Here is a 12,103-nt window from a genome sequence, read left to right on the forward strand (position 1 = left end):
GGCCCTGTCAGCTGCCACCTGCTCCTGGCCTGGGAGCAGAACTTTAACAAGGCCATAAACAGCTTCTGTCCTTGGCACAGCCAGGCTTGGGGGGGAGCGGGGCAGGGGGAGGACCGGAGGTTTGGCCAGAGGCTCTTTAACCTCTGCAAGAGCGGGGGGGGAGGGGACACCTGGCATGGCGTTCCCTGGGAGCTGGTCATGCGTCACCCAGGGGTGGGGGGGACAGTGATGCTCCCCCCTGCGCCCACCCAAAAGGCAGCAAACTACTCCTAGCGGTGGCATCCGTCTAGCTCCCAGGAGCCCTTGGGCACTGGGGGCCAGTCTTCAAGCGGAAGCTGCCTGCCAGGCTGCCCTGATCCCCAAAATTGGCAGGCTTTCTGGGGTGGGAGCATGGCCTGGACCCACTGCCCTGCACCCCAGCCGGGGGGGGGGGGGGGGTTGGGAGGCAAGCTGCCTGTCAGGGGCACAGGGGGCCAAAGGGGGGACTTATATTAGCGCTGGGTGGCTGGAGGCCAGCTCTTGAGGGGCAAGCCAGAGCAGGTGCTGTAGTCGCAGGGTGGAATTAGGACCCAGGCGTCCTGCTGCCCAGTCCCGTGTAGCCCCAGGTGGGCCACCCTTGTATCGGTGTCGTCATTGTCACCTGCAGGGCGCACCCAGCTGTATGCCCGTGCCACCCCCGGGGGCAGCCTGCCAAGCAGAGCTAAGCCCCTCTCCCCCCGCCATTGGCAACTCACTGCAGCATCTCCCTGAGCTCAGCTGGCAAAGGCCTGGGCCCTGGGGAACCAAAGGGCCTGAGGCTTCACCGGTTTGCTGGGGAGGGTTGGGGGGGTGTTAGCCAGGTGCCTGGCATGTGCTGCAGCTGGCAGCAAAGGGGCTGCCCTGGGGGGTGATGGCGTTATGGCAGCAGGCGTCACCTGCGGTGGCAAAGTCTCACCCCTTCACCGTCCTCGCGTGCGAGTGGTCAGTCTTTGAAGCAAACCCATGTGAGGCGCGGGACACGCTCCTGCCGGGGCGCTGTGGCCCGTGGGAAGGGTTTGCTCTCCGCCTTGTTTGCCAAGTGACGTTAAGTCTGGGGTGCCAGGGGCTTCCTGGGAGCCAGGTGGGGGGGTGGGTGGGCTGGGCCTCCCGACTCAGGCGGGTGCCTGCCTGGCGTACGTGACCTCCTGTGAGCGAGGCGGGGGCCATGTGGTGTGAACGACCAGACCCCACTCGGAAAATAGCCAGGGTCAGCGTCACGGCTTCTTTCTCAGCTGGGAGGCTGACCTGGGGGCGTGGAGGGGGGGGGACTCGCCTCTGCCAAGCCCCAGCAGTGGGAGGGGGCAGGAGCAGATGCCAGGGGAAGCGCTGGTGCCCCGATTGCAAAAGCCCCCCGCCCCACCTTGTGTGCCGGCTGCAGCTGTGTGTCGAGAGTCAGCAGCGAAGCGGGCTGGCCTGGGGCCCCAGCTCTGGCCCGTCCCCCGGGCTCCCCCATGCCAGGACGGCTACCACGGCGAATGGAAGGAGCGAGTCATGCCGCCTTTCCTCCATTTATTACCCAGACGGACCGAGCGCCACGTAACAGCAACACGGGGACGCTGACAGGGAATTCCTCACCCCGGACTATCAGCCCAGGGGATTCAGGCTGCAAATGAGCTCCCGAGGTCAGCCCTGTCCTGACATCTGCAGGGAGCCGCTCGCCGCCCTCACGCACCAATCCTCCTCCTGCAGCGCCGGCCAGCTGAGCCTCGCCTTGCGCCTCCCCATGCCAGCAACTGCAGCCTCCCGGGTCTGCTGCATCGCCACTTAATCGCTTGTCCTCCCCGGGCTAGGGACATGATCCAGCTTCTTGACTCTCGGTCACTTGCATTAACCACTAGCCCACATTCCTCTCCCAGAGCAGGGAATAGAACCCAGGAGTCCTGGCTCCCAGCCCCTGACTGCTCTAACCACTAGCCCCCACTCCTCTCCCAGAGCAGGGAATAGAACCCAGGAGTCCTGGCTCCCAGCCCCTGACTGCTCTAACCACTAGCCCCCACTCCTCTCCCAGAGCAGGGAATAGAACCCAGGAGTCCTGGCTCCCAGCCCCTGACTGCTCTAACCACTAGCCCCCACTCCTCTCCCGGAGCCGGGAATAGAACCCAGGAGTCCTGGCTCCCAGCCCCTGACTGCTCTAACCACTAGCCCCCACTCCCCTCCCCCGCTGTGCTGTTAGATCCGAAGCTCATCAGCTGTTGTGACAGCTGATTGACAGCCCAGCCATCAGCATGCATGGCGCTGTACGAACCCATGGGCCCTGCCCCACAGAGCTCACAGCCTAACTCGAAAAGCCACACGCAGCCACGGCGTAACCTCGCTGAGCTTACACCCGGGATGGCTTTGGCCCTGGGATGGGGCCTCTACAGTAACCCCGCGTTGCCCGGCTCACCGTGGGTACTTCTCATGCAGGGGGAGCCGTGAGCTGGGAACGCAGAGCCCTATGGGCAGGTCCGTGCCCCGGCCCCTCAGCCCCTCTGCGCCTCCTGGGACAGGGAGCGGGACAGGGAGCGGGGGAAGTCCCCCTTGCCGAAGTCGGGCCGGCTGGGCTGGACGACGGGGGGCAGCTCCTTGGTGATCTCCGACACGGCCCTCTTGTCCGGGCACTGCCCGCTGGGCGGGGCGCCCCCGGCCAGGGCCGTCTCGAAGTCCATCCTGTGGCGCAGCTGGGGCGGGGTGGCTCCCCGCTCGGCCTTGGTGCTCAGGTCGGCCGGCACGAAGAGGGGCAGGGGCAGCGCCCGCTGGTAGGGCAGGGGGTAGCGGGCCAGGGGCTCGCCCAGCCGGCCCAGCCGCATGAGGAGCCCGGGCGATCGCTGCACCACGAAGCGCGTCTCCTGCTGCTGCCAGTACGTCTCCTTGCGCCGATCGTCCGCCTCCCGCAGGCAGCAGCTGGGGGCGGGGGGGGGGAACATTAGGGACCCGGGGAGCAGCCCCCGGCAGCCCCCCCATCGCCTCCTGGGAGCAGGGAGCCCAGACAAGCCCAAGGACCCAACCCGCCCCCTGAGGCTGGGGGGCTGCGACCCCTGGGGCCGGGGGGCAGCGAGAGACTCTGGGGTCCCTTCTGCCCTGAGCTCCACAGACGCCCGCGCTAGGGGAGCTGCCCTGCAGGCCCGGGGGCAGGGGGGGCACAGAGGGGGCCACACTCCACCCCATCCCCCACCCTGCGCCCAGTCAGACGCTGTACCCAGGGCTGGGGGGGGGACAGAGTGGGGCCTTGCTCCACCCTATCCCCCAGTCGAAGCTGTACCCAGGGCTGGGGGGGGACAGAGGGGGCCTTGCTCCACCCCATCCCCGACCCTGCACCCAGTCAGACGTTGTACCCAGGGCTGGGGGCTGGGAGCGCGGCCCCAGAGCTGGGTCTGCCTCTCTCCTGGACGGCGGAAGGGGCAGCCGCAGGGGGACAGGCTTGGGCAGGGGCTGCAGAGGGGAAGGGGCACCGCTGTGCCCAGGGGCTGCGACCCCTCTGCCCCAGGCTGGCTGGGCACGGAGGAGGGGCCAGGGCAGGGGTCGTGTTTGCTCCAGGGCCCCCCGGCTGCCCCTCCACGGAAACTCCCAGGGCTTCACTCAGCCCAGGGCCGGGGGCACAAGGAGCCCAACGCCCTGTCCCGCTGCCCGGGGTGCCCGCGCCCCACACTCACCCCTCCTGGGGCCTGGTGGAGAGCGACAGGTCCCTCCATTCGGCCGTGAAGGATTCGTGCCGCACCACGTCCTCCTCCTTCACCAGGCAGCCCAGCTCGGCCGCCGACAGCACCCCCATGCTGTGCGGGACCATGCGCTTGCCGAACATCCTCGCCCTGTGGGTCGCCTGGCCTGGGGGGGGTGTGAGCCCGGCTGTGTGTGTCTGAGCCCTGGGTGCTTGGCCGCCCGGGCCAGGATTTATAACGCCTCCCTGCTGCTATTTCCGAGCCGCGTCGTCAGGAGCTATATCTGCCCCACGCGGTCACGCTCCAGCACTCCAGACACCGGACACCACCCGCGTTTGCTGTTTACTGGAAACCAGCTCCGGCCTGGCGCTCGCCCTGCCGTGCCAACGTTTATACCCCTGCCCCTCGCGGAGCCTTTGGGAAGCTGCAGGAGTCTCAGCTACGGGGTGTGTGTGGTGGTCGGGGGCGGTGATCCTGGGCCTCTGTCCATGCCAGGTGGCCCCAACCCTTTCGGAGTGTGAATTAACCCTTTGCAAACCCCCAGCCCAAGGCTGGAGGACAGGGCTGGTCACAGGGAGGTGAAGTGATCTACTCTGGGTCACAGAGGGAATCAGTAGAAGAGCTGGGAATAGCCAGGAGTTCTGATACCCTCGCCTATCCTGCTCTAACCACCAGACCCCACTCCCCTCCCGGAGCTGCAAATGGAACCCAGGAGTCCTGGCTACCAGCTCCTGTACGCTAGACCACCATCCCCTTCTAGGGCTGGGAATAGAACCCAGGAGTCCTGGCTCCCAACCCACCCTGCCCCCGCTGTAACTGACTAGATCCCGGGCCTCTCCCTCCCACAACTTCAAAGGCCAAGGCTAGTGGGGAAAAGGGGTGGTGGCTCTTTTCAAGGTCTCCCCCTTGCCTCAGAGCTGGGAGGGTGGGGGCGATACCAGCGGAGCCGGCCGGCTGGCTGGTGGGGCCCAGGTGAGCCAGTGGCCCCTGGATGGCAGAACCCAGGTGACCCGAGAAAGCATGTGGAAGCTGGAACTAGAACTCGGGACGGTTCTCGGGTTGGGTTTCTCATTGACGGGCCGGGCTCGGCACTGCCCCAGGCCATGGAGCACAGGGCCTGCTGGTCTCCAAGTTTGGGGGTTGAGCTTATCCTGAAACCTGACCCCGGAGGCCCCCTGTGTGAGTGGCCCCCTGGCCGGTGAGCTCCCAGCCCCTTGTTCGGTGGGCCCACCCGGGGGCAGTGACAACTGAGCGAGCCCAGGCTCCGCCGGCCCAGAGACGCAATGTGAAAACCTCGCCCAGCCGGGAGAATATGTGCTGAGCAGCCCGGTCTGGCTGTCCCGCCGGGGACAAGGGGATGGGGCTAATTATAGACGCCCTGGGTCCAAGGATTCCTGGGGGCGGGCGATGTATCAGCATGTGAAAGACTCACACTTTCCGGGTGGAGAATTGCGGCTTAGAGCGGGGGGGGGGGGGCAGGGAGCCAGGACTCCTGGGTTCTATCCCAGCTCTGGGAGGGGAGTGGTTAGAGCAGGCGGGTCCCTGGATCCTTCATGGCCAGTAAGTGGCCTCCAGGTATTGGTCTCAGTGGGGAGCCAACGACTGACCAGGCCGATGCCCCCCATTCTGGGCATGTTGGGGAGGGGGGAGCAGCCCGTGCTGTGCGGGTCAGCAGAGGACCCCAGGCTGTGGAGCTGATGCCCTTCCACCGGCTCTGGGATCGCACGCCAGGGGCCGGAGGATCAGCTATCAGCCTGACCCCAGCAGCCCACCCATGCAGCCAGCAGCAAGTGACAATTCCCACCCCCCGCAAAAAGCCCGCCAGCAGCTCACTGATCAAAACACATTTGCCCCGCCAGAGAGCTGGGATCGGCCCCAGTTAATGGCCTTTCGCTGACATAATTTATGAGCTGAGGCAGCTTTTCCAAAACAGCCTGAAAGCACCTGGGGCTGCTAACCCGTTCCAGGCCTGGCGTTATCAGCTGCACCAGAGCTATTTCACAGCCACAATTGACAGGGCCCCGAGGCCGGCCCCCCTTGCCCGCTAACTCCATTACCACCCTGGTTTGCATTGTGCCAAGGAGCCCCTTCCCATCACGTGGGTGGGGGGCTCTGAGCGGATCCAGCTGCCATGAATGGGCTGGGAGGGGAGCTGGTTTGTTCCTGCCTGGGAGTCTGAAATCAGCGAAGAGGCTGAAATTGGCGAGGGGAGGTGGCAAAGGGAAGCCCCCTGCCCCTTCCCCATTGGCTGCGGTGGATCTCCCCCCCCCCACCCCGCCCAACCAGTGCTGGGAAGGGTTCTAAGGCCTGGGGTCCTTAGGACAGCCCCATCTTGCCCCTGGCACGGGAGGCACCAGGGAGCCAGGGTGGAGCGCTAGGGATGGGTTGAGCAGGCTGGCCAGCTGGTGGCTGAGAGCTGGGGTCCTGCTGGGGCAGAGCTGCCTCCCCCCCAGCACATCACAGAACCACCCTGCTGCTCAAGTGCAATTAACGACCTGTGTTCCCGAGGGGCCCATGTGGAAAGGAATCAACAGAGCTGTGTGTTGGGGGGGACCCATGGCTGCGATAGCAGGGGCTGTGGGTGGGGACTGAGGGGCGCCGGCAGAGCTCTGGGGGGGGGGAGCACAGGGCTGCAATAGCAATGGGGCCGCGGGCGGGGATTGAGGGGTGCCGGCAGAGCTGTGGTGGGGGGGAGCACAGGGCTGGAATAGCAATGGGGCTGCGGGCGGGGATTGAGGGGTGCCGGCAGAGCTGTGGTGGGGGGGAGCACAGGGCTGGAATAGCAATGGGGCCGCAGGCGGGGATTGAGGGGCGCCGGCAGAGCTCGGGGGGGGGAGCACAGGGCTGGAATAGCAATGGGGCTGCGGGCGGGGATTGGGGGGCGCCGGCAGAGCTCTGGGGGGGGGGAGCACAGGGCTGGAATAGCAATGGGGCTGCAGGCGGGGATTGAGGGGTGCCGGCAGAGCTCTGGGGGGGGGAGCACAGGGCTGGAATAGCAATGGGGCTGCAGGCGGGGATTGAGGGGTGCCGGCAGAGCTGTGGTGGGGGGGAGCACAGGGCTGGAATAGCAATGGGGCCGCAGGCGGGGATTGAGGGGCGCCGGCAGAGCTGTGGTGGGGGGGAGCACAGGGCTGGAATAGCAATGGGGCCGCAGGCGGGGATTGAGGGGCGCCGGCAGAGCTGTGGTGGGGGGGAGCACAGGGCTGGAATAGCAATGGGGCTGCAGGCGGGGATTGAGGGGCGCCGGCAGAGCTCTGGGGGGCGAGCACAGGGCTGGAATAGCAATGGGGCTGCGGGTGGGGATTGAGGGGCGCCGGCAGAGCTCTGGGGGGCGAGCACAGGGCTGGAATAGCAATGGGGCTGCAGGCGGGGATTGAGGGGCGCCGGCAGAGCTCTGGGGGGCGAGCACAGGGCTGGAATAGCAATGGGGCTGCGGGCGGGGATTGAGGGGCGCCGGCAGAGCTGTGGTGGGGGGGAGCACAGGGCTGGAATAGCAATGGGGCTGCAGGCGGGGATTGAGGGGCGCCGGCAGAGCTCTGGGGGGCGAGCACAGGGCTGGAATAGCAATGGGGCTGCGGGTGGGGATTGAGGGGCGCCAGCAGAGCTCTGGGGGGCGAGCACAGGGCTGGAATAGCAATGGGGCTGCGGGCGGGGATTGAGGGGCGCCGGCAGAGCTCGGGGGGGGGGGGGGAGCTGGCACTTCCCTTACACTCATCTTCACAAGCATTACGCTCACTTGTGCGGAGCCAGACCCCGTCAGGAAGCTGAGCCAGTCGGTGTGGAAGGGCAGCTCTGCCGGAGCGGCAGGACGCAGCTCGGCCCCCCCCCGGCGTTGACACTAACCTGGTTAGCCGGGATGAACGGCCACAATAAAGTCGCCTTTCAATATGCTTGGCAAATGATCATCCGGTGCAAGATAAACTAATCTCCCACCCCACCCCCGCCGTGTCTCTGGGGCCTCCATTAACTTCCCTAAAGGTCCATCCAATCACTGCACAAGAAGCTTCCTCCCCGCCTGGCTGGGCTGGGGGGCCAGCGTGTTTCGGGGGGCGGGAGGAGGCAGCTAGAGAAACGGCCTCAATTTCCATCCGCCCTGCGGGGCGCACCAGGTCCCATCTGCCTGGCGCACGTTGGGCCCTAATCAGATTGGGCCAATTAGCACATTGCGACGCCCTGAGCCACCCAGGGCAGGGGCTATAAAGGCCGCTCCCTCAGCCCCAGCTGGGCGTGAGCCGGCCGCTGATCCCCCAGCCATGAGCAGCATCGTGGCCGTCGGGGAGAGCTACCAGAAGTTCAACCCCAGAGCCTACCTGCAAAACAACTACATGCCCCCCCGGGCCGACTTCAGCTCTGAGGACTGCGTGGTGCCCTGGAAGCTGCGGCATCTGGCTGAAGCCTTCGCCACAGGTGAGGGTTGGGGTGGCGGCGTGAGACAGCAGCTGTAAATGAGCCTTTAAAGGGCTTTGCAGGCATCAGTGGATGAAGCCTCCGAGCTGCCTTGGGAGGGGAGTGTCACGGCCACCCTGTTACTGATGGGGAAACTGAGGCACAGACTGATGCCATCACTCTCGCTGGGCTGCCCAGGGAACTGGTGGCAGAACTGGGAGCAGAACCCAGGAGTCCTGGTGGTAGGGTGACCAGATAGCAAACGTGAAAAATTGGGACAGGGGTTAATAGGCATCTCTATAAGAAAAAACCCTGAATATCGGGACTGTCCCTTTAAAATCAAGACATCTGGTCACCTTACCTGGTACCCAACCTCCCACTCTGATCACTATGCTCTGTTCCCCTGGCAGCTCGGGGGAGAGAACCCAGGAGTCCTGGTGCCCAGTCTCCCACTCTGACCACTATACTCCATTCCCCTGGCAGCTCGGGGGACAGAACCCAGGAGCCACGACTCCCACCCCTCACCTCCGCTAGGCTGAAACTCTCCTTCCATTTCTACTCTCACAGCCTCCTCCACTGCAAAGCAGGTAACCAAAAAACTCGCTCACCCCACACCCCTCAGCACACGTCCCTCTGTACCGGTCTCCCTCGCCCCCCAGGTGACATCCACGGCCGCACCCTGATAGACGTCGGCTCCGGCCCCACCATCTACCAGCTCCTGAGCGCCTGTGACCACTTCGAGGAGATCATTGCCACCGACTACCTGGAGGTGAACCGGGCGGTGCTGCGCCGGTGGGTGCAGGGCGAGCCTGACGGCTTCGACTGGAGCCCCTACATCAAACACGTCTGCCAGATTGAGGGCAAAGGGTAGGCGGCTGCGGGGGGGAGGAAGGGGGCAGGCTGCGACCAACTGGTCGGTGGCCCCAGAGCCGGGGGAAGAGCTGCTGGTGTGGGGTTCGGCTGGAGGCAGCCCCGGGCAGCGGGAGCGAGGGGCGTTCGAGCAGGACTGGACGCAGCAGCCGCTCTGGCTGATGCTCCGTGGTCCGGGCTGTTTGTGTGACCTGAGGGTGTCGCTTGAACTCCCAAAAAGTTGCTGTTTGCTGGGTGGAAATGGACGGGGGCGGGGGGAGGATTTAGCAAGTGGGTGACAAGCGGGGGGTTTGCTGAGCCCCAGAGTTAAAGGAGCCAGGGAGGCCTTGGAGTTGTCGGCCAGCACGTGTCACAGGGAGCGCACCGCTGCCCCAGCCGTGTCCCACATGTTCACACACCCCCCGACACCCCCTCACCCCCCCCCCGCTCTTTGAGCCTCGCCCCCCGCCCCCGCTCGCTGAGGTCACCAAGTCACTGCCCCTCCAGCCTTACAAAGTTGACGCCCAGCAAGCCCCAGTGTCCTGGGCCTGCTAACCCACCGCCTGGCCTCACCCCCAGGGGCTTTGCCCTGCCAGCCAGAGAGGCCAGGCAGCGAGGGCACCAGCGCTCCGGCTCAGCGTGACCCTCACACCAGGGCTCTGCCAGGCTCTGGCTTTCGAGACTCGCTCAACAGCCCTGCTCCGAAAAGCCAAGCTGAGCCGGCCTCCCGGGCTGGAGGGCAAGTCTCCTGCAGCAGGGCTGGGGGTAGGAGCTGCTCGGGGAAAGCAGATTGCTGGCTCCAAAAAAACCAACCAGAGAGCGTCAGCGATGGTGCGGGGGGGACGACTCGTGCGTCCGGTCACGTCACTGCAAAGCCCCCGCATTGATTGCGACCAGGGCACTCCTCAGGGTACAGATTGCTAACCAGCCCCAGGGCCAGGGGCTCTGCCCGCCCTGCTTGGGAGCAGCGAGTGACGGGGGGCGAATGATCTTCTGAGTGCAGAGAAGTGTTCTGCCCACGGGCTCTGGAGTCCCTCCCGGCTGTAGCTCGCCCAGACAGTTATACAGCTCCTCAGGGAAGCGGCTGGGCACCTGGCCAAGGAGCCAGCTAAACAGCCTCTCCCTAGGAGTCTCAGCGGCGGAGACGGACCACGGGTGGGTCCCTCTTATCACCACAGCATCTTGAGTGGGCATAAAAGTCTCACCCCGCCCCATCCGGCACATTTCCAGGGGCCAGTTGGGCCAGAATTCCCCTTTGGCGCCTCTGATCCCATCATCCCCCTTAGAGCACCGTAACCCCCCCCCCTACCTCCTAGGTGCGGCTGGGTACACTACCCCCTGCTGCCCATTGCTGGACTCCCCTGCCCCCTTTCCCATGGTCAGGCCTCATTCTTTTCTGGCTTGCACAGGGAGCAGTGGAAGGAGAAAGAGCAGAAGCTCAGAGGGAAACTGAGGCAGATCCTCCCCATCGATGTCCACCAGCCCGAGCCACTGGGCTCCCAGGTGGGCCAACCGGCTGACGCCCTGGTCTCCACCTTCTGCCTGGAGGCGGTGAGCCCTGACCGGCCGAGCTTCGAGAGAGCCCTGAGTAATGTTACCACCCTGCTGAAGCCCGGGGGCCATTTCCTCCTCATTGGTGCCCTGGAGGAGTCTTTCTACCTGGCTGGTGAGGCCAAGCTCTCAGTGGTCCCAGTGAGCGAGGCGGACGTCAAAGAGGCCTTGAGCAAGAGCGGCTACCACATCCACAACTTCCGCTCCTACCTCATGCCGCCCAGCCTGAAAATTGGTGTGGATGATGTGAGTGGGGTCTTCTTTGTCCATGCACAGAAGAAGCCTGTGGCCTGTGACTAGGCAGGCCTGGGCACTCCTCTTGTTCTTTGCCAAAATGCACGTCCTACAGTAAAGTGAAGCTTGGTAGCTAGTAATGCAATAGATAACCTGACATGCTGCGTGATTCTCCTTACGGCCCCCTCCGCCCCCAGCTCATCTCCTTCGCACGTGGTAGCCGATTTAGCAGTGAAGGGGTTAAATGAAACTGGAGGCAGGTGGATTAGCTGGCTCTCTGAGAGGCTCATAAATTCTAGGCTTCTATTAATGGCAGGTCCTGTTCCCTATGTCTGCGTAGGGCCAAGCATGGCTTGAGCAGTTACTGGAGTATCAGGCAGGGTTGGCTTTCGGTAGCACCTTGTGCCGTACAGAGTGAAATCCTACTCGGGGCATGCATTTCGAGAGCCCCCTGATCAGCTCTGGGTGCTTATACAGCACTTTGCGGGGGGGGGGGTGTTCAAAGTGCTTACATCATTCAGTTAATCTGCCACCCAGCCTGTGAAGCAGATCTGCCTTACCACCCTTGTTTTATAAACAGGGTAACTGAGTCACAGAAACTAAGTAGGGGCTAGTTAGAGAGCGAGAGCTGGGACTAGAACTCAGCCACTTCCCAGTTCCTGATCCTGCACTCAATGCACTGGTTTCTCCCTCTCCACATAGTTTTCCATGACTTGCAGCCACCTCTGGGGCAGAACGCAGCACCTGCTAAAGGGCAGACAGTAACATTCCACAAGAGTTTAGAACAGGTAATGAAAAACCGCCTCCCACTCCATCTGAAAGTGAAAGGGGAGTAGGAGGTAGGCAGAATATAAATTACCCATACTGGAATTTCATTGTATAGGGAGAATACAAAACTAGGCAGAATTTCAGCAGGATTCCAACTTCAGAATTAGTGCAACTTAGTTTTGGTACCAAACCCATCCGCTGAAGACTTTAGTGAGAACCTCAGATAATTTAGGCCCAACAGTTAGATTTTTACTGTATGTTTAAAGTACATTTCAGAGAAGCTACCACTGATGAGATGTTTTCATGATTGCCATGGCACTTTACCTAGACATTTATTTTGTGGCTATAGACATGTTCCATGCTGTTCTCAGAGAGTGATACACTGTGCCTTTGTTTTACTGCATGAGAATCCATTGAAAATAAAAGCTATAAAGTAAAGGCAAACGGGGCTGTCTAGATTCACTCGGAGTTAGGGAAGCGTAAATGTTAAACAAACAGCCCACAAAGCAGATGCATGTCTCGATTTAAGTAATCCCTAAGTGGTTAATAGTTCAGCTGACAACTTTAATAAATACAGGATGTTTAATTTGGAACTAACCCTTTAAAGAAATGGTTTTGGAAAAAAACAAAACAAAGGGCTTTCCCCAAGATGCGGGGCC

At 63.1% G+C, this 12,103-nt stretch overlaps 2 protein-coding genes across 3 annotated transcripts; one reads left to right on the forward strand and one right to left on the reverse strand.

Annotated features, from left to right (window-relative positions):
- Nucleotides 1-1,514: 1,514 nt before the first annotated feature.
- Nucleotides 1,515-8,733, reverse strand: LOC311513671 (telethonin-like). Of its 2 annotated transcripts, XM_084615652.1 has the most exons (3): nucleotides 8,658-8,733; nucleotides 3,651-3,822; nucleotides 1,515-2,901 (listed from the first exon to the last, which is right to left on the reverse strand). In XM_084615652.1, exons 2-3 carry the CDS (start codon nucleotides 3,797-3,799, stop codon nucleotides 2,481-2,483), a joined length of 570 nt encoding a protein of 189 aa, XP_084471778.1. In that variant the 5' UTR covers nucleotides 3,800-3,822; nucleotides 8,658-8,733; the 3' UTR covers nucleotides 1,515-2,480. The 2 variants fall into 2 exon arrangements, with proteins under 2 accessions (XP_084471778.1, XP_084471777.1); XM_084615651.1 differs by lacking the exon at nucleotides 8,658-8,733 and having other exon boundaries at nucleotides 3,651-5,084.
- On the forward strand, nucleotides 7,642-11,879 carry PNMT (phenylethanolamine N-methyltransferase). The gene is made up of 3 exons (XM_084615650.1): nucleotides 7,642-8,063; nucleotides 8,702-8,909; nucleotides 10,301-11,879. Exons 1-3 carry the CDS (start codon nucleotides 7,910-7,912, stop codon nucleotides 10,740-10,742), a joined length of 804 nt encoding a protein of 267 aa, XP_084471776.1. The 5' UTR covers nucleotides 7,642-7,909; the 3' UTR covers nucleotides 10,743-11,879.
- The last annotated feature ends 224 nt before the right edge of the window (nucleotides 11,880-12,103 follow it).

Source organism: Lepidochelys olivacea (genome assembly GCF_965140295.1).
Source record: "Lepidochelys olivacea isolate rLepOli2 genome assembly, chromosome: 27".
Classification (NCBI taxonomy): Eukaryota; Metazoa; Chordata; order Testudines; family Cheloniidae; genus Lepidochelys; species Lepidochelys olivacea.